The sequence below is a fragment of the Pleurodeles waltl genome, chromosome 3_1 (assembly GCF_031143425.1).
Source record: "Pleurodeles waltl isolate 20211129_DDA chromosome 3_1, aPleWal1.hap1.20221129, whole genome shotgun sequence".
NCBI classification, from domain to species: domain Eukaryota; kingdom Metazoa; phylum Chordata; class Amphibia; order Caudata; family Salamandridae; genus Pleurodeles; species Pleurodeles waltl.
The window spans coordinates 663,422,020-663,449,615 of record NC_090440.1 but is presented as its reverse complement, the minus strand read 5'-3'; the positions used below and the strand labels follow the sequence as shown (position 1 = coordinate 663,449,615).

At 45.1% G+C, this 27,596-nt stretch overlaps 1 protein-coding gene across 1 annotated transcript in view; it reads right to left on the bottom strand.

Annotated features, from left to right (window-relative positions):
• The window catches only part of SIGIRR (single Ig and TIR domain containing), a 97,211-nt gene extending 82,400 nt beyond the window's left edge, over positions 1-14,811 (bottom strand). Inside the window, exon 1 of the mRNA XM_069223195.1 lies at positions 14,406-14,811. Within this exon, the coding sequence (XP_069079296.1) occupies positions 14,406-14,517 (112 nt within the window). The 5' untranslated portion in view covers positions 14,518-14,811. The remainder of the gene's footprint in view (positions 1-14,405) is intronic.
• Positions 14,812-27,596: the final 12,785 nt, after the last annotated feature.

Below are 27,596 nucleotides of genomic sequence, written 5' to 3'. Positions count from 1 at the left end.
TGTGTGAGAGAGAGTGTTTGTGTGTGTGCACGTGTGTGTGTGTGTGCGCGCACACGCTGGCAGGTAAAATTGCTGGTGTGCCTTCTGCAGGTATTTCTCTGTGTCCCTCCAATCAGAGTTAGAAATCTGGTGAGTTGTTGGTAAAGAAGAACAAGTTACTTACTTCAGTAATGCCTTATATGGGAGGGACTTTAAATAGTTGCAGACTACCCACTCCAAGACCATCCCCAGGCGTCAGACCAAACCCGGAAATACTTGAGCAGCACCCCGACGTGCCAGCAGGCGGCGTTACCTGGCTCCGCGTGGCACCATCTGCACTGGAAGTGATGTGCGTGGCACCCACGCAAGCACCAACCCACTGCGCCAATGCCAGTTTCTCTCCACTACCCTTCACACCAGAAGTGCAGAGCCACGAAATACACTGACCACTGGTGTGGAAAAACTAGGGCCCTTAAGGGGAACAACCCTGTCCCTAGGAATCAGTTTGCAGAGTGGGGAGGATGGGTGCATCGGCAAGGAATCTGAGGTTAGATACAGTCTCTACCAGTTACAGTGTTATCAAAGGTAAGTAACTAATGAGAGACATCTAGTGCAGATTCCTTAACTTAGAATAGATACCCAAGCAATATCATCCCAGAAGGTAGGTCTGCGGGCCAATTTCACACAAGGAAGTCCTGCAGTGCCGACCAGGCAAAGTGCCCATCATGACGGACCTGACTGTTCAGACAGTTGTGCTTTGTAAACGTATGCAAAGAAGCCTGTGTTTCTGCCTGGCAGATGTCCAGGCATGGAACTCGGAGTGCAGTCAGTGCAGCATTAGCTCTGGTGGATTGAGCACACAAGCCCTAAGAGGGTCGCTTTTTTGCCAATGCATTTCAAGTTTTAATGGAGAGCACGATCCATCTGGAGATGGTCCACTTCTGCATGCCCCTTCCTTTCTTCGCTCCAACTTAACCCACTGAGTGTTTGTTATCCACCCGGAACTCTTGTGTGCAGTTAAGGTAAAACAACAACACTCTTTTTGGGTCCAGAAGCCAGTACTCGTCTTAAGAGGGATGTGACTGAGTGTAAAAAGCAGGCAAATTGATGGTCTGGCCTATGTGAAAGGGATTGATAACTTTCGGTTGAAAGGAAGCTCACATAAAAAGCACTAATTTGGATAGATGTTCAACTAGGGAGGCTTGGATGATAAAACCTGAAGCTCACTAACCTTTCAGGCAGATGTTATAGCCACGAGAAAGACTGTCTTGATAAAAAGGAGCCTGAGTGGGCAATTGTGCAATGGCTCAAAGGGAGCGCACCTGAGAAAAGTAAGGACAAGATTAAGGTCCCAATGGGGCATAACTTTAAAGAAACTATTTACACCAGGGTTTATTTAAATGGGAATGGCTGGTCAGGCAACTGCAAAAAGCAGAAGTAGCAGAAAGATAATACTTAAGAATGCCCAGTGCAGAGCCCTGCTGGGCAAGAGAAAATGAAAAGGAGAACCTGAGAAAGGTGAGCAAAAAGGGAAGGGGTCTGCCTTTCTGTACACCTTGCACAAATGTTGTAAGTGACAACTGCTAGGGGCTTCCCTACAGACATTTGCTATGAAGGTGCACACTGCTCAGCCTTGCCTACAACACAGCTGTACTGCTACGAAAATAAATGTTTATCTCTTCCAGTGCCTGCAGTTTTACAAGTCTATGTTACTAGAGGTCACTTCTGTCCACCTCTTCAGACCCAGTCATTCTTCATTCCTTTGTGATGTTTCATCATGCTTTGTTTTCCCGGATACTGAGGCAGTAGACAGAAACTCTGGGGGTAACTTCCAAAATTTCACAAACCTCCAGAAAATGTGGAAAGTGGTCAATATTTGAGGGCATCTCAGAAGTCTGTATTTTCCACAGAAAAAAAACTGTTCAGTAATTTTGGACTCTTTCTAGCATGCCACATTATTTACAGTGTTGTGAAGGGGGTACTAGGCAATGCTGTATAAAATTGTCTAGTGTAAGCAGTGCAGGAAATGAAGAGATCTAGTTGGGCCTCGGCTTGGCCAGGTAAAATATGCTGAATTTGTCCTAGTGTAATTTGCCAACAACGGGACACATTGAGCACTGCCTGTAGGTTATTTGATTTCTTTTCAGAGCAGCAACTTGCAGGGAGTGAGACGGGGGGGGGGGGGTATTTTCCCTTCCAGCTGGGCTTAACACAAAGGCCTCATTTACAGTGTTATCAATACATATGTAGTTGGAGTCTCATCCTGCTGAGAGCCATCTGAAGCCTAACACCTAGATGCCAAAGCAATGAAAGGAAACAAAGGCACTCAGCTTGTTATCACTTCACAATTACTTAACAGAAACTATGATTTAAATACAGGTTTTGACTTTGTTGAAGTCCTGTATGTCAGACATACGCATGAAAAATTTCAGATGTATCTGTCTGTACGAGTAAATACACTAGTGATGATTTAAATAACACTTATTATATTTTTTATTTTATTTCTTTTACAGTGCTTTTAGTCTCAATGAAGGTTGTAATAGCACATTATATCTCACACACACATATTATACAGGAACAATGAATCATACAAATGTGTAAAGGAAATGTTGCATACGACAATGAGGGTTATGAGGTGCTGGAGCCACATATCATGCATACTGGTGGACTTAATATGTTTGGTCTGCAGATATACAAACTCAGGATCTAAGACCTAATTCAGCGGCTATTGCTTTCTGTGCTAATAAGACTTTACTGCTGATAAAAATATTTTTTTTTACAAACCTCTGAATAATAAAGGTTTGAGAGAAAAATAAGATTCTAAATCTATGACTTGCGGTTTGCATACCCATCCTTGACATCACTTCATAGCTCACTGTACTATATTAGAAAGCTTGCAACTTACGAACTGCAAGTAACAAAAAGCTCTCAGAGACAAAAGTAACCCATTTATATACAGAAAATTAAAATCAAGTAATCTGCATGTTACACGTTGTGCCTTGCACCAGACACATTATCCCTCTATGCTACTTTATGATGCATTAAAGCTGTAAACTGGCAAAACATAATGTCACCAATAACTCCAAGTTGATCACAATTATAATTATCCACTGAAAACTAATGGGCACACAAAGATCTATGCAACAGGTGTATTCAGCCGTACCATAGGATACGTCAAGATGCAACCTGTTTGTGACTGTTAGACCTGTTGGCTCTTGGCGTGGTTTGACCTGTACATTTTGCTTCTGACCTCCTGTTTTTGATCCTGCGCTGAATTTAGTTTTTGCTGGCTTTAGGTGTCTGGACACTTTACCACTGCAGACCAGCACTACAGCGAAAGTGCAACCTGTGTAAATTGTATTTGGGATTGGTTTCTCCATGATTGGCACATTTGATTTACTAGTAAACCCTTACTAAAGTGCACCTTGTGTGCCCAGGGCATGTAAATCAAATGCTATTAGTGGGCCTGCAGCACTGATTGTGCCACCCACATGAGTAGCCCTGTAAACATGTCTCAGACCTGCCACTGCAGTGTCTGTGTGGGCAGTTTTTTAACTGCCAGTTTGACTTGGCATGTGTACCCACTTACCAAACCCAAACCTTATCTTTTACTATAAGTAAGTCACCCCTAAGGTAGGCCCAAGGCAGCCATATGGGCAGGGTGCAGTGTATTTAAAAAGTAGGACATGGACTGGTGTTTTACATGTACTGATAGTGAAATACTGCTAAATTTGTTTTTCACTATTGCAAGGCCTATCTCTCCCATAGGGTAACATGGGAATTGCCTTGAAATATCTTTTATGTGAATTTTTCCACTGGGAGCAGGTACCGATATGGAGTTTGGGGTCTCTGAACTCACAATTTAAAAAGACATCTTTTGCTAAAGTTGGTTTTTAGATTGTAAGTTTGAAAATGCCACTTTTAGAAAGCGGGCATTTTCTTGCTTAACCATCCTGTGCCTCTGCCTGGCTGCTGAATACAGGCTGGGTCTGAGTGAACGTTGGGCTGCTTATGATAGTCACACAAAGGGAGCTGAGGTGTTTCCTGCATGTCCTGGTGAGTCTTCCTGGGCTAGAGTGGTGGGAGAAGCTGACACCTGCACCTGAATAGGGCTGTGCCTGCCCTCACACAATGCAGTCTCCAATCCCCTAGAGTCTGCCCAAGGCCAGGAAAGGGAGAGGCAGGGTCTTGTCACTACACGTTAGCCAGATTGACCAGCTCTTTTGGATTTGCTACGATAGCATATACTGACGACACCCAGATAGTGGTGTCAGTGTCTAGCAACTTTGATGAGATCGCTGAGCGTTTTAATAACTGTATGAAGGCAATTACGAACAGGATGGGTAACAACTGTCTAAAGCTTAACTCACAGAAAACGGAAGTCCTACTCTTTGGTAGAGACCAAACATTTTTTAAATGTTCTTGGTGGCCCTCCTCTCTGGGACTTCCACCTACTCCAGTGGAAAATGTTACAAACTGTGCTTTGTAGAGCAGACTAACAAACTACCCTTTTCTTGCTTTTTTGTTATAAAGATGTTAAGAAAGGGTCCGCAATATATTCCACCTGAGTTGCAGAAGTTAGTAGTGATTGCCCTTGTTCTGTCCAGGTTAGATTATTGCAATGCGATATATGTAGGCATGAGACAGAGGCCTCTAAATAAGCTTACAATGCTACAAAATGCTGCTAAAAAATATTCTGAAGCATCAATTGGTGAAAAATGCTCTGATAGAGCTCCACTGGCTGCCAGTAAGGAAAGGAATTGCCTTTAAAGCCCTATGTCTGGTGCATTAGGCTCTACATGGAGGTTGGCCTGAGTTTCGCAAAAGAAGTTTCAGATGGTACCAGCCAAATAGAGTGCTTCACTCATCTTCATGATGTGTAATGATTGTGCCCCGTTTCAAGACAGTAAAATGGGGAGGTAGAAGTTTTGCACACTTTACAAGTGTCCTTTGGAATAAATTGCCTTGTGCTCTGAAATTTTATGATAACTTTCTCTGTTTTCGTAAACTTTTGAAAACCTGGATTTTTATGACAGCTATGCCATAATCCTTGACGGTACATGCTGTTTTGGGTAATATTATTCCTAACTGATTGATTGGCAACTGCATTAGCGCAAAGACACCGAAAGGCACATGTTCATCAAAGACTTTCCTTTGAAGTGTGCCTACTTTAAAGGCAGAAATGAGTATAAGTATTGGACTGCTGTCCCCACAACTTTAGAACACTTCTGGACGGAGGACACTGCAGGAAGAAGAGCTGGGTGCTGTAGGAGGAACTGCCACTCTGCCTGTCATTTTGCTGTGCGGGTCTGCTGCTTTCTGCTTCTGTCCTGGGAGTGAAAGGACTGGACATTACTTTCTATATCCTGCTTTTCAAGGTTCTCCACAGGCTTGAACTGAGCTTGCCTCCCATTTTGAAGTCTCAGGGACATCAAAGACTTAATCTGCCAGTGCTTGGGCTCTTCTGTTGAGAGTCCTGACTTGCTAAGAGGTGCCAAATCCAGTCCCTGGACAAGACTGGAGCTCTCCACTGACTGCGTCTTGCAAATTTTGGGGATTTTCGGAGAGCACTCGCGGTACTGTATCAACTGGGAGAAGTTTCTGGTTTTCCCACTGGTGGTGGGGGGAAACTATAATTGCTGACACGATGTGCGCTGCCATTGGTGACCCAGAGCTTTAAATATTTGTGCATCTATGTCAGCAGAGAACCAGAAGACTTCTTGGACAGGAACCTGCTCCTGAAATTGGAGCGCTTTCCCCGAGGTGTCCCCACTGGTGGGCGATCCTCCTTACCCTAATGGGGCGTGTGACACTTTTTAAAATGATGACCCTTCCGAGGCTGTACTACATCCTGCAAAATACACCACATAAGATCCCCTTGGACTTCTTCCATAAACTCGACCAGGAACTACGCCAACTACTCTGGGACGGAGGTATCTCATGTAGAGCTTTGCGTAAGTTGCTGAGGGGAATGTACGAGGGAGGACTGGTGGTCCCAAACATAATACAGTAGTACTGGGCCACCCAAATGGCGGCGGTTGATGGCTGGGCCTGTGCTGACAGGGCACAGTCTGCCTACTGAGTAGAAAGAATGGCCAAGGGCCCTCGTGGCTACCTGACTGTCCTTTACAAGAAGAGGCAGGAACCGACGTTGTCCCCGCACAATCGGTCGGTGGTGAGGGCATGGAGGGAGGCCACCAGGTATTTGGGCTGGGAAGGCAAACTCACAGAACTCACCCCACTATGGGATGTTAAAGGAGGGGAAGGCCTTCCGGGCTTCATAAAGTAGGCTCTGATCAATATTGAGCACCTGGACAATATAAGGAGAGATCAAGCATATGTAGCATTTGACACCTTGCAGGCGGAATCTGACATGATTGGGTGACTGTGAGAGGTTACGATATATACAACTGGGACACGTGCTGAGGTGCCACATTGTGAAGGGGGAGCAGCTGCCTCTGGCGGCTCCACTGGAGGACCGCCTGTTGTTGGAACCTCTGACGAACAAAACCATCTCCTTTATCTATAGGAAATTAGTGTCTGAGCGTAGAGCATAGAGACGCAACTGATTAAACTTCTCTGTTCTGCTATTATAGTAGTTATCAAACGGCCTTGAGAAAGCCCTGGTGAACGCACCTCATAGGGCGAAACACATGTTGGCTGAGTACTCTCTATGCTCTACGTTTCACTTACCTGTTGTACGATATGAAGATAATTACAACTGCTTAATAAACTACAAGTTTGACTAAATGTCTCGGAGAACCCTTCCAATTTTTTAAGGAACATTATTGTACAATTCGCAATTGGATGCCCCACAAATCACAGGAAAATTAAGTGGGAACTTACCATTTATAATTAAGTTCACTTTATAATGGGGGATTAGGGTCCATTTCCCCCGGTTTCAAGCTCCCACGTTTATCTAACCTTACTAGTGAACTGGCAGTTTTTACAGGAAGCTGGACCCCTACCCATGTTTATCACACTCTCCATCATAGTCAGCTTGAATTTGGGACTTCAGATAACCGCAGTTGGTGCTTTGTGCCTTTAAGCACTATTTTTACCTAAACATTTAAAATTGCTCCTCTCAGATTTTACTAATTGGGTTTGTTGTCATTTTGGGTCAAATAATGTATTACATTCTATTCTATTTTTATAATTGGTGTGGGATTTTTCCTGTGCTGTGTTTTCACTTTATTTCTGTTTTTGTGCTGCATAAATACTTTACACATTGCCTCTAAGTAAAGCCAGAGTGCTTCTGGTCCAAGCTACCAGAGGGTTGAGCACAGGTTAATTTGGGGTCTGATTGTGTTTCACCCTGAAAATAATTGTGTTTGCTGCTTTAGTAAAGTTTCACCCCACTCAGCCAGTAATCCTATTTCCTACAGCTATGATGAATACCAGTGTAGAGTGCCACAGCACTTTACATAACACACACACTATACAGAGACAATGAATCATAAGTATGTAAATTAGCCTTTTGGAAATGTCACGTAAAACAAAGAGGATTACAAGGTGTAAAACCACGTCATCCAAACTAATAGGCAGTATATTTTAAGAGTGTTTGGTCTGGAGAAGAATAAACCCAGGATATGAAACATACCACAGTGGGTGGAGCTGGTTTTAATAATAAGAATTTATTTTTACCCAAACCAACCCTTTTTAGCAACGTTGTGATTATGAAAAGCTGGGAAAAACATAACCTTCAAACCTATACCATGCAGTCTGCATGCGACTCTTTGATGGCAGTTCATAGGTCACTGTGCTAGATTAGAATTGTAATTTATGAAGAGCAAGGCGCAAAAGGTTCACTGTGACAAAAGCGCAAACCCAGTGAACAAACCACATTAAATACAGTTCTACGATCTGCGCGTTACACGATCTTTGCAGCAGGCATAGTAACCCTCTGCACTAATTTATGATGAGACAAAACTTCCACTGTTCAAAAGATCTCTCTCCGGCCGGAACATTAATACCCAGAGCTATCTTGGCATTTTTATTGTTGCCTAAAAACTGCTTGACACACAAAGAACTCCACAGCAAGCGCTCTTAAACCCATGAGTGTTTTCTACTCACTGCCCCCCACCCTCAGCACCAGGTGCGTCTGCACTGGTTGCACCGACCTAAAGCATACAGGTGCATTTATCTAGTGAAGGCAGCTCCCAAGCTTCCTGGCTGCAAGCCTTGCGCACCCTTCAACCTAGACTCACTAGACCACTGCTAGTGCTTCCTGAAAATCATGCCCCTAGAGGTGCACCGTCACATACAGACAGTGTTACCAGTCTTGTGTTGGGCTTCCTGACTATTAGCACTTTTCCTGTAAGCAAATGCGCCCTGGCTCGTAGGTGCCAACATTTGGGAACACATACGAGAGATCCGTGGAAAAAAATGAGAAATTCAATTTTATGATTTGCTTGCATTGACGAGAAGGAAGTTCTAAGTTGGAAAAGTCTGCAATAAACCTTATAGCTAGATAGAGACACACACAAACCACATGCACGCACAGTCACACAGAGATGTTCAAGTCTGATGTGTGGCGCTTCTGTGCTTCCTGATTTCGACAGTTCTCGTAGCTGAACACACGTGTGTGTGTCTATCTATCTATCTATCTATCTATCTATCTATCTATCTATATATATATATATATATATATATATATATATGCATGTATATAGACACACACACACTGATATGCAAAGGCGATAGCCTTTTCTGTGCCTTTGTTAAATGTAAGTCCTAATCGTATACGTCGTATACGTACGTACACACATGAACAGAGGATCAGCGCTGGGCTCTGATGTACTTCTTGGCACTAAGGCATGTTTCTGAACCTACCCATTCAGACAAACAGTCACAAAGACGGACAACCACACAGATGTGCTAGTTCAGTTCACTACTCTCCTGTAGTCCTGATGTAAACTCTCATATATACATGGTGACAGTCAAAGACGGGTGTATGATCTCAGTGCTGGTCTGTCCTCTACTTCAGCACGGTAAGCCTTGCTCCTGTTGGTGGATGTGTGGGCGCACATACACACGACTCCTGTGGGTATTCGCAGTCATGAGTAAGGACACACACAGTTCAACGTGGGAATCTCTACCACTCCCTTATGGTAAGAACTACTCCTGTGGGCTTAGGTGCGTGTACTAATCCGATGCTGAACTTACATGCTGCCTGATTTGGAATCCTGTTCCTATAGTTTAACATAAACAAAATAGGCTTTTGCAGTAGTCATGTGCCATCCTGCTTCTCATTTTCTCTTTCTAACCAACACAGCATGTTTTCCTGTGCCGGAGACTCAAGTGATGAGTCTTGTGACAGGTGCTGTACAAGTTTTTGACTGTTGCTTAACAGAATACTGCACTGTGTGGGGCAACACAGGCTCAGCTAAAGCGATACTCCTTTTAATATGGCCAACTACTGTCCTCCTCAACAGTGGTGGCTGGCTGGTGGATTTTAAAGTGGTGGGGCCAAATGGCTCGACTTGAGGACAACACGCTAGCTAACACAGCAAGCAAGCCGAGTCCAAAGAGGAGGTGTGAAAGTACACAAGTGGCACTTGTAGCTAATACACAGGTGAACAAACTGAGGTGATAGGGAATGGTTGTCAGCACACTTACTAGAAAACCACACACAGGTACTACACAAACCCCTGGATCCAACCCCCAAACAACTGGGAAAAGCTGCCTTCATCCGACTACCAGACATCTGAGAAGGAAATTGAGGAGGCTAGGAAGTAGCCAATGTCAGTATGCAACCAAGGTACAGCTGAACAGGAAGGGAGTGAAACCAACAATTGCCAAATGCGACCTGTTATCAAGTACTGAGAGAACTTTTGAAAAATCATAAGTTCCCAGACAAGGAACCGGTGTCTGTGTCCTGCTTAACTATGGCTCTTGCTGCTCTTACCCCAAAAGGAATGCAGACATGCCCCCCATAACCATACGGAACCTGAAAAAGTAAATACATCGGTTTGGGTTTGTAGTATGAAATGCTGAATGTCTGATTTGGGGTTTTGCACAGATAATATAAACTACCATACTCAAATGTACATTGTTTTTTACTTGACTTTATAATATGCAATAAAGAGACGTAGAATTATTACTGGCAAACTCCTGAAAGCGAGCAAATCCACGAAATGCATAGAACTGATAATGAGATGAATGGATTCAGTTAATGTAAACTTAAGTTGAACATGTTAAAGAAACTAACAAAATGTATTCAAACACAAACAAGCTTTATTATTTAAAAACTCTAGTAAAAAGAAACTATATTAAAGAAATGTTATGATAAAAGTGGGCATGGGATCAAAGGCAAAAAGAACTTCGGAACGAATCGTGGTATCTGGGACCAATTAGACCAGAACGGGTAGCGGCTAGCTCCGAGAAGGAAATCAAGCTGCAGACTCTAGGACAAGCATACACTAAACACGCTCTCACGCATACAAACCTACTTACACACACAGTCCCAAGCAAGCATACAAAGACGTATATGCCATAGCTGTGAAGTTTCCCCTTGTCTACGTGTGATGTGCTGCTCCAGTCCAGGATTTTTTATTTTTTATTCTGGGGCTGGTAGTCCTGTTTTATAATGGGGAAAAACAATGCTACAAGTCTCTGAATTCACAGAAAAACCTGGACTGGAGTAGAACATAAGGCATGGACCTGGGAAACTTGGTATGGCTGATACACACAATTATCAGCATGCAGACAAACACACACACTGTTGGAGAATGCTGAAAATAAAACTACCCGGTCGGTCCCCTTCAATAGGAGCTGGCATGCTCTAAAAACTGCATTTATCACAATTCCCCCAATCATAAGTTGGGATAGAGTTGGAGGTAGACCCTTTTTGTCTATTCCGACTGCTGATAGGGGAAGGAGGAGTATGATTGACGAGCCCTGAAGCTCCATTATTTGACCCGCTGCACTGCGTGACCACCATGCAGCAAGTCAGATATGTGCTGCTCTGTATCAGGCCGGGTTGTAACAGCCAGTGCCTAGAACAAGTGCAATACAGCCAGTGGAGCACTCTTCTACTGCCAACGTGCCCTACAACGCTTACATGGAAATAAATGAATCATGAGGTTGTTTGTTTTCATGTAAAAGCAATAAAAGTTAAAGCAATCAGCGGCAGAGTGAGGTGGTGGGTCGATGCCTTAATGCCCTCTATGGAGGAGCTGTCCCTGCTCTTGACCGGGCCATGCCACAACTAACAGTTCCTGACAGCTGACTGATAATTGTGGGACACAGGCCTTTTAACTCCACTTCTGTGGGGAGACAGCTCCTGATCAATAATCACAAGTTGTGGGGTGAGGCCTTTTTAGCTACATGCTTGTGTGGAAGCGGCCTGTCGACTCTCCTTGTGTAAATCTGTACAAACTACTGTGAAATGCCGATCCCTCCTGGTTACACTCGACTGTAAAAGGTTTCTGAATAGTTCACAAATGGTTCCCCTTTATGTCTGTAGAAGTTATAAGGTGCTGCATAAGGTTTAGTACGAGTCAGAGCTTTTGTCTCCCATCCCCTGCCCTATCTACAAGCGGTCTTCTCCTTTCCCTCATTCCTGCAGAAACCATATATTGAACATTAGCAATGACTGCTCTACCTAAGAGCGATAGTGCTCCAGTAGAAGATGGTTGCACACTTACCAGAAGATGCAGTTTTAAATGACTGGCTTTCTCCAGTACTTTGGGAGCAACTTTAAATCTGAGATTTCACACCTACAGGTGCCTTCCCAAACCTCGGTTGGTGTGGCTCATATCTAGAGTCTGGCCCCCGAGAAATGGGAGTGTTCTGAACTACCAGTTCCTTCATGCAGTTCACCATTTCAACATGCACAACTTCAATTGCGAGAGTCTATGTCTCTCAGAACTAACCGAACACTAAAGGAGTGAACCACCTGTCTGCCAGCAGGGCAAGACACTGCTGCTTGGCACAGCTGGTGCCCGAACAGCATGGTCCGGCCTGCAACCTCCAAATGATCCATGTGTATTCCTCACACATCTACGAAACAAAGTAACATCAGACATGCAAGTGTTTATGATCCTATTCGAACCGCATGTTGTGCTTTTATTAAACCCCTAAGTAGGAATGTATCCCAACTGTACATGCACACAGGGGTCAGATACAGAGTGTCTGTAGTAACTTACTCTCAGGCTGTTAATGCAAGCAAAGTTTCTTGTCTCTTTTATTATTTTATAAATTAAGGACACAGCCTGGACAATGTATTTTTTGTGGCTAGTGATATGTGTGCTTCAAGAGGCAATGTTGAAGATTACCCTAGTAACTGACAACTGAATACTTGAGAATTCAGTGAGCTCGATTAGTATCTGGCTTCTGTGGTTATGGACAATTGGATTACTAGTAACAAGGACTGTCAAGAGAAATGTTCTTCAAACCTTTAAATTCAGAGCCAGTCCTCGAGCAAACAGAAATAATCGGACCTCCCAAATTAACAAACAGTTTTTCTCACAGTTAGTCTATAAAATGATAAATATTGCTAGGAAACTAAAGAATATTAGTGGTGCTTGAGGGCACGCCCTTTAATTAGCATAAAGAAATCAGATTTGCACTGGTGTTGCTTTCTAGTTTATCACACTAACTATATCTAGAGCAAGCAAGTCAAAATAGATCTGCAGGGAAAAGCAGCTTAATAAAATAACTGTAAAAAAACAATCTCAAATCTTAATTGTTTCTTATAAGAAATCCCACGTGTGAAACAAAAAAAAACATTATAACAAATGAGCCAAATTTAGTAAGATGCATTAAAAAGCATCAAAGACATTGTGAAAAAATATTGATGTTCATACATGCCCTTTACTTTGAGAAATGATTATATCTAGCTGGCAACTGCTGACATGTCATGTACAATACATCTAACAAGTCCTGGCTAGCTAACTAAAATTGATCTTGCATGCATGAAATTTTGTGGGCACTCATACAATGTCAAGTGCAAACCTAGAAGTGCCAACAAGTAATAGCGTGTGTCCCAAGACTAGGTCAAAGAGCAGCTCTAAATATATTTAAGAGTTAGGACATGGCAGTTATGTTCAGTTACCCCTTTTAAGGGTGCAGGCAAACACATAATTGCCATCATCGTATTGTACTGCAGCATTTATATAGTGCTTACTACCCCTATATGGGACACTGAAGCACTTGCCTTCATGAGTAGCATGCTACACCATACATGGTTTTGTGGCTGGAAGGATGATGTTTGTGTTTTTGCCAGATATGGTAGGTAGTTTGACGTGTGATTGCCACTAGATGCAGTTATCGTGTAATGGTATGCAGCATCTAGCAGTGTATTGGATGATGCCCAGTGTTATGGTTTTCAGTAAACTGGTAGTTTTGAACAGCTCTGCAAGTCCCTTTATAGTATTTCATATGAGATTGTCTGCTTAACTGGTTGGTGCTTTGGGTTGCTGGGAGTCGTGGAACACAAGGTATCCACAGTGTGATCCTTTATCAGAAATGAGGTGTGTTAACAGTATATTGGGAGGCCTCCCTCTGAGACCTACTCGCAGCCAGGGCTGGACTTAAACACGGGAATTTGAATTCCATAGGTCCCATTGATACTGATACACAAAGCTATAATAGTCCTGTCGCTACACAGAGACAAATCTGTACGAGGGACGTAACGCGGGGTAGGCCCCTCTCCCCCAACCTTTCAAGGGACCACGAATCCTTCAGCTCCAAGGCCAATGAATATCTGCGAGATATGGGAGATTCAAGGGCCCCACATCACAGTTGGCAGGGTGACATCATTTTTAGTTATGAAACTGAGGTGTACTAATCTACTGCCAGCTACCTGTGCGTTGTACGGTTGTATGTACCCCCTCCTGTAGTTATACATATAATCTCAGGTTTAAACATACTCACAAAGGCAGACTAGGCCAGTAAAGTGGACTTTTGTTCTTCCTGTTCGTAACTCCTCTCTTTTGGGTACAAGCAAAGACTGCCACGTAAACTGGTGCGACTGTTCAGTACTTTTTTTAAATAAACTTTCCTCCGATAGATGCACACATGCAAACAACACGTGCGCTAGATCACACGCTACTCCACTGCGCGCTCTCCTCCCTGTCAGTAGTGCGCCTGTCGGTACTTCTATAACGCAGACCGCACTCGTACATTTACTAACGAACCGGCCGCTGGACTCAGCTGTCGATTCACACACACTGGTGTACTAGTCAGTTGCGCTGCTTCTCTGCGCTTCCTGACTGGAAGCCCCGAGGCGTGCACGCACATACGTGTACGCTTGAGACATAGTCCAGCGCTTGGCTCTTCTGTGACTCTTGATGGGAAGAGCTCCCGCGGTAGGAAACGCACAGGCGCGCGCGCACAACGCCAGAGCCGAGTGTACTTCCTGGGTACTGCTAGGCCTGCCTGCACTGCTCCCGCAGGTTTAGCACGCACGGTTAATAACTCACCTGTCCGCACCGGCGGCCTCCCCCCTACACTGGGGGCTCCGGTCCACGGCACGAAGCGGGCCAAGAAGAGCCACACCAGGGTCGAATGGAAAGCACACCCCCTCCTCTGCATTGGTGGCAATGTAGGGCAAGGGCAAGGGCAGTGCAAGGAGAGGAAAGGTAACACAGGGTGAGTGGACCAACCTGCCGCAGGGGCAGGAGGGGGGGGAGAGGAAGAGAGCAAGGTACACTACTGCACGGGATGGGAGGGGTGAATACCACGGGGGGAGGTGGAGGTGGAGAAACGTGAAGCGCACGAAAGGGAAAGTGGGAGAGAGAAACAGAAGTCCGAGGAAAGAGGAAGGGCTGCAGAGGAAAGTGGAGAAATTTGAGAAGACAGTATGAACTGGAGGGGTGAGAGGGAAATAGGAGAGGAACGAGGAATAATTGTAGAAGATAAAAAGGGGCGGAGTGAAATAGGAGAATAACAACAGGGAAGGGAGCGAGTGAAATAGGTAAACAGAGCAGCAGAGCGGAAGAACGTCCAGAGGACAGCGAAACACAGGAGAAACATGGACGAACTGTTGTGAGGGGAATCGTAGCACGAAGGAACTGCAGAGAAGTGAGAATGCAAGATGAAAGAAGAGACTGTAACTGAACAGGGAAGGGAGGAGAAAAACAAAAAAGAAGTATCCTCTATGCGAAGGGAAAGAGAGGGAAACAACACTGAGGAAGTTATAAAAAAAAATGCACTTTTGATGACTAGGTTTGATGCTCTCCTTTCTGAAATTACTCGGTGTCACCAAAGAAGTAGTGATCCATCCCGAGCTTTTACTTACATCCTGATGCATTCTAGTACTTGTAGCAACAATTCCCATCAAAGAAAGCAATTGGATTAAACTAGCAGACTCCAAGTCCTTTAAAGGAAAGCACAGGACTACTCGCTCATAGATTGTTTCACTGGTGAACAGTGCTGCAATTAGAACTACTTTACTCGGGGAACCCGTAAATTGGAGTTCAAAGTGGGCAACAAACAAAGGGGGTGGAGTCACAAGGAGCGAAGTCATAAAAAGCAGAAATATATATATATATATATATATATATATATATATATATATATATATATATATATATATATTTTAACCTCATTAAAGCTGCATTTTAAAATATTTTATGGGGTTAAAGCACATGTGCAGAGAGCATTGGCTGCTAGGTAAATCCCAGGGAATATTAATAGTAAGATTACTCTGGTGGTTAAAGCACTTGCTGGATTGATCTATTTTTGTTCAGGCACAAGTTTGACTCAAAGTAGCATAGTGGGTTAATGTGTCTTCTGCAAAGCACATCATGTAACATGCAGATGACAGATTATTATGCTATCTAGATAGCTAAATGGGTCACTGCCTTTGATAGATCCTTTTATTACTTGCAGTCCGTACATTGCAATCCTACTATGGCACAGTGAGCTATGAACTGGTATCAAGGACAAGCATGCAACTACAAGATATGGGTCAAAAACCGTTCGATTTTTTTCTATCTGTTCTAGGCTGCTAAGAAGGGTTCTTTGGGTAGTAATAAAGGATAACACCAAACACGTTACGTTTTAAATCCTGACTAAGGGGGTCACCGCCAGGCGGGAACCGCCATTTGGCCGCTGGGGCCATTCCGACCTTCCCGCTGGGCCAGCGGGCGCTAACAATGTTAGCGCCCGCCGGCCCAGCAGGAAGGGGGCCTGCAACATTGAAGCCGGCTCCGAATGGAGCCGGCGGTGTTGCAGGTGTGCGACGGGTGCAGTTGCACCCATCGCGCTTTTCACTGTCTGCTAGGCAGACAGTGAAAAGCAGGCTGGGGCCCTGTTAGGGGGCCCCTGCACTGCCCATGCCAGTGGCATGGGCAGTGCAGGGGCCCCAGGACACCCGTTCCCGCCAGCCTCTTCCTGGCGGTGTTACCGCCAGAAACAGGCTGGCGGGAAGGGGGTCAGAATCCCCTGGGCAGCGCTGCTTGCAGCGCTGCCCTGGCGGATTCGCCCAGCCGGGGGATATCCGGCGGGAAACCGCCGGACCCGGTTTTCTGACCGCGGCTTTACCGCCGTGGTCAGAATGGGCAGGGAAGCACCGCCAGCCTGTTGGCGGTGCTTCCGTCATTCGCGGCCCTGGCGGTCTTTGACCGCCAGGGTCGGAATGACCCCCTAAGTGTTTTTCCCAGCCATACAAACTTATCCTATAATCCATAACAATAGACGATGTGTAACTCCTACACCTTCAAACCCTCTTTGTCTATTGTAATATCCTGTACATTGATTTACACTACGCAGTTCTATGAATTAGGCCCTCAATATAACGATGGAGGTAAAAACCACCTACCACCGTGGCGACGGCCGCCAAAAGACCGTCGCCGCGGCTACCAGCCATCCGCCAAATTATGACCACAGCCGGATTTCCGTCAGAAGGATGGCAGAAATCTGGCTGTGGCCATGCCGGTGGATGGCGGTAAGGTGGCGCTGCTGCCAGCAGGAGCACCATGCCAGTAGTCCGCCGCCGGCTGTATTATGAGAATTAATACAGCCTGGTGGTGTTCTGCTGGCGGACGCTGCTGCTGGCAACAGTTCCCCGTACTGTCTCCTGCCGGAGGACCCCCTGGACACAGGTAAGTGAGTGCTCCGACAGGGGAAGGGGGTGTGGGGTGTTGTGTGTGTGTGGGTGTGTATGTCTGTGTGTGCATGTATCAGGGTGTGTGTTGCGTGTTGTATGTGTGTGCATGTTTGGGGGTGTGAGTGCTTGTATGTTGAGTTATGAGAATGCATGTCTGAAAGTATGTGTGTGAATGGATGTATGCATGCGTGGATTAATGTGAGAATGGGTGTGTGTATGTGTGTGTGCGTGTGCAAAAGGAAGGGCGTGCACGAAGGGGGGTCTGGAGAGGAAGGGGGGGGAACATGTGGAGGTGGGGGTGGGGGAGACCCCAATTGGTTACAGGGAAGGGATTCCCTGTCACTGATAGTGCCTACAGCCATTGTTTTTGTGGCACTAAGGAAGCCACGAAAACCATGGCGGTAGGCGGGGTCATAATCCCACAGACGGGCAAGTGACGGCCGCTGGGTTGGAGATTGATGTCTCCAGCCCGACGGCCATTACTGCTGTGGCAGTCGGTGTGGTACATTGGTGGTTTGGCTCCAGCCAAACTGCCAGTGTCATAATATGGAGGGAAGTACCGCCAGCCTGTTTGCAGTACTTTCCTCCATATTACCGCCAACCGCCGGGGTCATAATGACCCCCTTAATGTTAATGTATAATGTGTGTATGCAATGTAATCACTCTGACGCCCTACAGTGGGATGAGTAGCGACAAAAAAAGTATTACCTAAAGAAATAGCAAATGTTATTTAAATTGTTAATTGTGTTAATACTCATACATAACTGATATAACCAACTTTCTTACAGTGAATGCATCTCTGTTAGACCTAGCATCCTTGGACCTGGCATCCTTGGCGTGGTCTCCCCTAAATCTTTGTCTCTACTTCCCTGGTTGTTGCTGTGTGCTGGACTCTTTTTGCTACTCTGGATACATTAACTCTGCTGACCAGTGCTAAAATGCAAGTACTCCCTAAGTGCAATTGGTTTTTCCTTAATTGGATATTTGATTTACTAGTAAGTTCCTAGTAAAGTGCACTAGTGGGCCAGCAGTACTGATTGTGCCACCCACATAAGTAGCCTTGTAAACGTGGCTCACACCTGCCTCTGTAGGGAATGTACATGCAGTTTTAAAGTGCCAATTCAGCCTGGCAAGTGTACCCACTTTTCAGGCCCAAACATTCCCTTAATATACATGTAAGGCACCCCTAAGGTAGGCCCTAGGCAGCCCCATTGGCAGGGTGCAGTGTATGTTAAAGGGGGACATGTACTGGTGTGTTTTACATGTCCTAACAGTGAAATACTGCCAAATTTGGTTTTTACTGTAACAAAGCCTGTTTCTCTCATAGGTTAACATGGGGGCTGCCTTTAAATATTCTTAAAGTGCTGTTTCCCTTTGAGAGAAGACACAGATGGAAATATGGAGTTTGGGGTCTCTGAACTCACAATTTAAATACACATCTTTTTGTGAAGTTGGTTTTTAGATTGTTAGGTTGAAAATGCCACTTTTAGAAAGTAGGCATTTTCGTGCTTTAACCATTCTGTGACTCTGCCTGTTTGTGGATTCCCTGTCTGGGTCAGACTGACAGTTGGGCTGTTTGTGAATCTCCTCTAGACAGTGACACACAAGGAGCTGGGGTGTTGCCTGCATATCATGATGAGCCATCTGGGCTAGAGTGGATGGAGGAGTGGTCACTTACACCTGAATAGGATGTGCCTGCCCTCACACAATGCAGCCGCCAACCCACTGGTGTGTGTCTGGGGCCTGGCCTGGGCAAGGCAGGATCCTGTAAACAACAGAGACTTTTCTTTGAAGTTGGGTAACATCAAAGGCAGAAACGGGTATAAGTAGTGGACCAAAAACTGCAGATTTTAGATTTCTTCAAGATTTGCTTCTGGAACCAAGAGAAACCTCTGCCAAGGAGAGGAGCCGTAGAGCTAAGGAGAAGTGCTCCCCCTGCCTGTGACTCTGCTTTGTTGGGCTATCCTACAGTTGCTGCTTCCGCCTGTGAAAGGGGACAAAGACTGGACTTTATGGTATATTCCTGCTTCAGAAGATTCACCAAGGGCTTGGACTGAGCCTGTCCCCTTTTCTGAAGTCTCAGGCCTATCAAAGACTTCCTCTGCCAGTACCTGGACTCTCTGCTGAGACTCTTGTCCTGCCAAGTGGTGCCTAATGCAGTCCCTGGGCCTTTGAAATGAGAAGCTGATGGAAAATTCAGACGACTCCGGACCGACACTGCTGCCGAATCCCATGACGACGCCTGGAACCGATGCCGTGGTCCTCGCTGGAGTGCGATGACCCCGCAGGCCCGATGCCGCTGCAGCCTCGCTGAAGTCCATGACTCCATGGAAGTCGCCGCACCACGTCGTGACCATTGGATACTGACTCCTCCGGAAGTGCGCGGATCCAACGCCTCGCACAGTCGCCGCCTCACCTCCACCGCTCTGCAGTGATGACCCGACACCTCTTCGTGATGCCTCGTGACGCCTCCGCTCCTTCGCTCCGCAGCACTGGAATTGACGCCGCGATCACCGACTCCATGCACCGGCTTGTTTCTGCATTTGCACGGGGTCCGTGTGACTCCGTGACTGGTGCCATTGGAGTCGGATTGTTGGGAACGACTCCATCACAATGCCATCATATCACCTAATCAAAGCATTTGTGTTTCTAAGCGTTATTTTGAAGTTTGATCTCTTAAAAATTCATAACACCGCTTGTGTATGTTGGATTTTTGTCATTTTGGTCTTGTTTTGCTTAGATAAATATTGGCTATTTTCTAACCTGGCGTTTAGTCATTATGTAGATTTTCACTGTATTACTGTGTGTGTTGATACAAATACTTAACACATTGTCTCTGGGTTACGCCTTTCTGCTCGTGCCAAGCTACCAAGGGGGGTGAGTGGGGGTTAACCGAGTATGTTCCTCCTTTGCCTTGACTAGAGTGAGGGCCCTTGCTTGAACAGGGGACACCCTGACTGCCAACCAAAGACCCCATTTCTAACAATATCTCTTAAATATATGGGCTGCAGGAAGTCCAAAACCTGCGTCCAAATCTCTTAAGTACTTATGTTTCTGCTAAATACTTGTGAAGTGACAACAAGCGGTGTGCCTCTGTTTCTCCATTGCATTGGCATCTAGGTGTAAGGCTGCAGATAGCTCCTAGCGAAGATTCTACTCCAACAAAAGATTGCTGCTTGCCCTTTAATTTGCACTTTGTTTTGGGCCCATATTGGATGAGAAAATTACAAGTACCCTCATCGGTCTTCACATTACTGCTCCGAGCAGACAACATGTCGGCGTTACTGAACTATTTCCGCGTGTTGGCAAATTACACCAGGACCAGTTCGAATATTTTACTGGGGCCAGACATATCCCCCCCATCCAGCTGAATAATAGCCCGCAGGTGGAGGATCCGACTGGTTCCCCATTTATTTCAACACTGTTGGTGACCTGGAGTTATCTCGTAATCTTGCTCCTATCATCAGTGCTTTAAATGGGTAGAGGCTGTCCAGTATGGAGTACCTGCACTTCTTTAATTTGAAAGGGACAGTACCTGCACTTCTTAGCACTCCTGCAGTACATTTAATAGAATAGTATCAACACTTCTCAGGAGTAAGCAGGCATTCTAAATAGTGAGTACCTGCACTTCTATATTTACATTGAAAGCACTGCCTAGCAACATTCACTTGAAGGGTGGCCTCTTTGTGGCAAGCGTAGAAACATATTCCTAAAGCAGCTAATCAAGGCTTTGAACACCAAGGCCCAGTTTATGCATGACCCATTGGGCCACACAACCCCAGCCCTCAGAAATTGTGCCCCCTTTTTTACTGGTCTCAACAAAGGAACCAGTCCGCCGATGATAAGGGGATGCAGATGGTGATGTTCAAAGGGGAGAAGATGAGTAAGAGGTACATTCTCTAATCCATACCTAAGACTCTCATACCCCCAGACACTGGTGCAGTCTACAAAACATAAGGAACAAAAGAGAAGAAGTAGGTCACATCGGCCAGCCTAAATGCTAGAACAACATATATTTCAAAGGAGGCCTAAATGCTAGAGCAACATATATTTCAAAGGACACCTTGCCCTACTCTGCTGCTCTTTTTGGTTGGCAAATGTCTGGAGAATAATACAGATGCACTCACATTCTCTCTGGAGCAAGGAAGTAAATCAATCAATCAATCAAACAAATTTCTTAAGCGCACTACTCACCCGGTAGGTTCTCAAGGTGCTGGGGGAGGGAAGAGCTTACTGCTCGAAAAGCCATGTTTTGAGGTGCTTTCTGAAGGTTATGAGGTCCTGGGTCTTGGGTAGGTTGGTGAGGAGGGAGTTCCAGGTATTGGGGCGAGGTGGGAGAAGAATCTGCTGCTGGAGGTGGTGCGTTGGATGCGGGGGACTATAGCGAGGGCAAGGTCAGCGGAGCTGTTGGGTTGGTTTGTGGAAGTTGATTCATTTGTTGAGGTAGGCCAGTCCGGTGTCATGGAGAGCTTTGTGAGCATGGACAAGGATTTTGAAAATGATCCTTTTGTTGATGGGCAGCCAGTGTAGGGATCTGAGGTGGGCGGAGATGCGTTTGTGGCGAGGGAGGTTGAGGATGAGGCGTACGGCTGCGTTCTGGATTTGCTGGAGTTTTCTCTGAAGCTTGGGTGTGGTCCCTGTGTAGAGGGCGTTGCCGTAGTCCTGTCTGCTGCTTATGAGTGCGTGGGTGAGTGTTCTTCTTGTTGCTAAAAGAATCCATTTGAAAGTCTTGCGTAGCATGCAAGGGGTGTTGAAGCAGGAGGATGATATGGTGTTGATTTGCTGAGTCATGGAGAGGGATGAGTCCAGTATGGTGGGTGTTGGGGGTGGTCCAAGGGTGGTGGGCCACCAAGAGTCATTCCATGCTGTCTTGTTGGGACCGGAGATGATGATCTTTGTTTTTTCTGAGTTCAATTTGAGGTGGCTTGCTGTCATCCAGTTAGCGATGGCGACGAGTCCGGTGTGTAGGTTATTCTTGGCGGTACCTGGGTTCCTCGTGAGGGAGATGATGAGCAGGGTGTCGTCAGCGTCAGAAATGATGGTGAGGATGTGGGGGCATATGATGTTGGTAAGAGGACCCATGTAGACATTGAAAAGGGTGGGGCTGAGGAAGGATCCTTGGGGGACCCCACAGATGGTCTTTGTGGCTGTAGACCAGAAAGGAGGGAGGTCAACTCTTTGGGTTCTTTCGGAAAGGAAGGAGGTGAGCCATTCCAGGGCTTTGTGGTGAATTCCGGCATCGAAGAGGCGTGTGCGGAGGGTTTGGTGGCATACAGTGTCAAAAGCTGCAGAGAGGTCTATGAGGATGAGGGCAATGGTTTCGCCCTTGTCCAGTCTGGTCCTGATGTCGTCTGTACAGGCGATGAGGGCGGTCTTGGTGCTGTGGTTTTTGCGGAATCCAGACTGGGAGACGTTGAGTATGTTGTTGTCTTCTAGGAAACGAGACAGTTGTATGTTTACTATCTTCTCCATGACACTTGTGGGGAAGGGGAGAAGAGAAATGGGTTGTAGTTTGTGAGGTCTTCAGGGTCTGCTTTTGGTTTTTTGAGAAGAGCATTGACTTTGGCGTGTTTCCAAATATCTCGGAAGGTTGCGGTCTCGAAGGAACTGTTGATGACGGCCTGGAGCTGGGGAGCGATGATTTGGAAGTGTGTATTGCATAGCACCACCGAATTGAATAAACAATCCATCTGGGGAGAATAAGTACCCAGCTTCGCTACTTTAAATGAGGTTCAAATTTTTCTTATAGTGTATATGAAACACAATTGTATTTACAGTGAGACGCACGCCACAGAATATGCCTAATGTGTAATGCCTCTTCAGCTGAAGAAGCATCACAGGCTAGAAAGAACACAGATACATAGTTCCATGTTTAAGAGGATCCATGAAGATCCTCCTCTATCTTACGAATCAAATGTAAAGGAGTTTCTGTATAGTCTGTTAATCTCCACATCAGTGGTAGCCAGGTACATCTTACTAGTTTCTACCTGACTGCTTTGTCAACCACATGTCCAGTAAGGTATCACCATGACTGAACACTACAAAGACTCAACAAAAGAAACACAGTTATTATTTATTGTAGTGAGTTATCAACGCATTCTTCCTAGTATTCCCAGGAGCCTGATATTTGCCCTACACCTATCCAGATGCATGAAGGTCAGATCTTAAATTACTAAAACGTCAGTTTGAAACAAGGAAGGGTAGAGTGGAAAAAGTCTGGTCTCCTTTCAGGCAGACAGCTCGAGATGCAACAAAAGAGTCCTAACTTCACCATAAGACCCAATATCAACTTGACTATGGTGATTGCTTCATTATTAGACCACAACTCAGGCTATATATTTTCAGAGATCTAGCAAAAGTAGTAGAGTTGAAGAAAAGCCGTAGAAGAAACCTTCAGACTATTTAATTTAACAGGCATCACCTAGAGAGTCCATCATCCTACCCATGCAACATGTGATGCAATGCCAGTTGGATCTGCCTTTCAAGGACTGATCAAAATAAAGAACCTCTGGAACATGGAGGCGAGGGCAACCGATTACCATCATTTCCATTTGAGGGTTACATGTGTGGACCACTCCACTGCTCCTTGTTTTGCAATTGTAAACTGGGGTCATAAAGATGTTCTCTGAAAAGGGCCTCTCCCAGTTGCTAGCAGAAAAAAATTGCGCATAGGCACCACAATGCCTCTACAAAGGAAAATAAGACTTTCATTTTATCCTTGTGAATCGTGAATACCTTCCCCTGCATCGCTAGGGGTGGGGAGGAATGCAGCCAATGCTAGGAATATGCTATTGAGCTTGGGGGCTTTAATCTGGAGTTTCACGTTGTGTTCTTCCCATTGTTAGAAAGGCTGCATTAGTGTTTCCCCTAGCAAGACACTGACAAGTCTGTTAGCAATGAGGCCCAACAGGCCACTGCCTGGGTCAAAAGGGTGGGTCCACCACTTAAGAAGATAGTGCAATTACGAAGAGATGTGAAGAATCATGTTTTTACTGTCCCAAAACTGGTTCTAAGGAACGATGAGGAACAGCTGAAATTTTGTTATTTAGAGATGTGCAGTGATGCTTTAGGTCAATAATACCCATATTTTGGGGAATCACAATGCCAAACTACACTGATGGTTACCTCTTAACTAGCAATGAAGCAAACTCTTTTTTACCTACAACATATAAATCCTTAACTTTTTCCAGATCCTCTTGATGTGAGCCTGAGGCACACTAAATCTTTGATTGTCCTAGGATGACCTGTCATAGCAACGAGAGCTGTAGAAATGGAAGTTTCTGCTCACCTACTTCATTCCCCTTCACGGAACTCTTGTAGAATACTGCTGCACATATGAAAAAAACTATGCCCAACTGTTGTATTGGCATTCACCTGTCTTAGGGCAGGGTTGCTAGTTCGGAAAGTATTGTTGAATTAACAGAGATTTCTTGCTGGAGGAAGAGAGGCATTTGTCCTATAATAAATCTGTTGTAGCCATCAAAGACTGGTTGGGGTGATTGCCTGTGTCGAAGGCCGGTTCATTAATTGCTGATCTGTTGAGGCAGTCAAGCCCCTTTAAAAATCTGGGTTAAAAAACTGGTGCCTGAGTTGTGGTCCAGTCGGGTGATTGGTGGAATGAATAACCAATTTCAGAAGAAAGAACGAGTGTCTGACTTTGAAGAGCCCTTTTAAGTATTTTCTTGGTGGGTGCACCCTATTGATATTCCTTTGACCCTCCTCCTGGTGCATATATTCTTCCAACGGTTCTTTGTGAGGGGTGTGGTGGAGGAGTATAGTACAAGGTATGGCACATCTGGGGATAACACAGCAGGGAAGGTCTCTTGAGTCGGCAGAGATCTATGTCAGAAAAGTTCAAAGGTGTGGGATATACCCCCGTAAAAATTGTATGCTCCACTTGAGATCAAATCTTCAACTCACTCCACTGAGGCGTGTCTGTGAAGCAGTCAGAGAGGCCAGCAAGTTGCAGATATCAGAAAGTGAAGATCCTTAAGTTCCAGTACCTGATGTGGTGCCATTTTTATGGTGAGCTGGTAATTTGCGGTGTTCTAAACAACTCGAGAGGGGGTTGAAAACCTGAGGAAAGTGGATTTCTCTGGAAGAAAGATTACTGTAAGTGCACTGTTGGAACTAGCCAGGAAACAGGTTTCCCTGAACACAACTATTTCCAAGGGCCTGCCAAAAGCGAAGGGCGTTTTGTAAGCATTTATCCCTGTAGTCTTCCAAAATACAGTGGTGTGGATTACTCAAAACAGAATTTCACACTGTATCAAAAACCTGCACACCTAGTCTTTGAGAAGTGTCTCAGCCTCTTTTGGGACATTAGGTATTCAAAGCCTCCTGACGCCTGCATTTATTTTTTGTGTTTTTTGAGTATCAGGGTTGGTTAGGTCGAAAAGCACCGACATCAAGGGAGTCGAGGACCACATTAGTTTCTTGTAGTTTCTGCTGTACTTCTAGGTCAGGCTGAAGAGCCCACATAAGGCTTCCTTACTGTTCCTTTAGTCAAGTTTACAAGAGTATGCTTCACACTCCCAACCTAGGTTGAAGCTGGTATGTCTAAAAGATTCCCCTTACAATCTCTGAAGAGGACTGGGACTTCTGGGTGGGCACGGATCAAAAGATGCTGTCTTCTGATGCACCTGGCTGGCCGTTGTGCGCTGGAAATGAAGGACGGGGTGGCCCTGATGTCCACCACCAAATTTACAAGAGGTGTAGGCTCAGAACTGTGTGTAGTTGGAACAGTGGCTGATGCCCTTAATATGTCTATAGATGAGCATAGCAGTGTGCATATATAGTGATAGACCAGTATGAAGTTTTCTGCTACTGTTCTTAGGACTCGACACAAGACACAGTAGAGGTAACAATAATGCCATATGTTTACGTGCCTCTTTCAAAATAGTTAGAACTTCTGCCAGAATTGGCTACAATCAGGGAGTGATACAGAGCATCTAGGATGCTCTTTGGGCAGTACGAGGAGAGCAGAAGAAGAGCAAGAACTGCTTACTGGCTCAGTTCCTTTGCCCTCACAGAACGTGCTATTCCCTGGGGGAGAAAATGATAGACCCATGGACTTCAAGTTAGATTTCTGAAGCCTCAGCTCACCTGTTGTCTTGCATGCTAGGGATTGTTCCCGTCATCTCTGCAGCCTGAATACAACTTCAGACCAGATAATTTCTCATTCTATCCACTCTGTTGAATTAGGATTAATACCAGGCTAAAAGAGAGAGCACACAGACAAGAGAGTTCCTATCTTGAGGACGTACAATCTACCTTACAGCCTTGAGAACATATCAGTTTTAGTGTGAAAATCTGAAACAGTCAATTTCCTAGAGAACTGTGTTTTTAGTGGAAAGACATATACCTGGAAGTCAAGTTAGAGCGTGTACTGTTAAAATGTGTTAGCACTGAGCTAACTGATAAGGCAATGTATGCTAAAATATGCTGTAGCAAGAACTGCATAAAATATAAATTTTATATTTTTCACATAAAAACACAGATCCTGAGGTAAATTGTAGACACTATTGGTCCAGTATATCTCAACTTGTTTAGCTCTCTCCTGCAGACAGCCGTTGTCCATGACACATGGAAAAAGGCCAACGTCATTCCTCACATAAAAAGCCTAAAGCTGATAGTAAACTCCTGTGTAACTTAAGACCAAACTCTCTTCTTCCTGCCCACTCAAAAATCTTGAATTCTGCTGTTAATAGTCAACTCTTCCAGTTTGTTGAAACTCACAATCTTATCTGTCCATCCCAATCTGGTGTCCATGCACATCACAACACTAAAACTGCCTTACGCATTCCATCAAGATGACTTTGGATCAGGGTCAAAACACCACCCTTATCCTATTAGATCTCTTGGAAGCATTTAATACCCTCTCTCACGATATTCTGCTTCAATGTTTGTCAGATATCTGGCTGGGTGGATTGGCTGTGAATTGACTTAGTTAATTCTTAACGGCTAGAGAGCAGTTGGTGTGAATGAAGCCTCACTTCTCTAACTCAGAAACCCTTAAATGTGGAGTGCCCCAAGGATCGTCACTGAGCCCCATGCTGGTTAACATTTATATGTCCCCGCTCGCCTCCCTGGTAAAATCATTCAGCCTCAATATTACCTCATATGCTGATGATACTCACTTACCGTTTTCATACTATGGTGTCTTAGATACTGCTAAGGAAACACCCTTTGCCTGTTTGAAGGCTGTCTTGGGCTGACTTAAAAAAACACTTACAATGCAATCCTGATAAGACAGAAATTCTTCTTTGTGGTCCTAGTCCAGTCTTAGGCTGGACCAGATGCTGGCCAAATGATGGCCCAGTTCAAATCCCCTCCCCAACCTCCCTCCACCCACCGTAGCAGCAAGAAATCATGGAGTAATTATTGATGAGCAACTCTCATTTAGGTCTCAAATTCTTTCTGTTGTGAAACATTGCTTCTGGAATTTGAAGGCACTAAAAAAGTCTTAACCTTTCTTCCTTGGGAAGCTAGGAAAACTGTAGTCCAGTTTTCCATTCTATCCAGACTGGACTACTCCGATGACTTATACTTGGGTTTACCA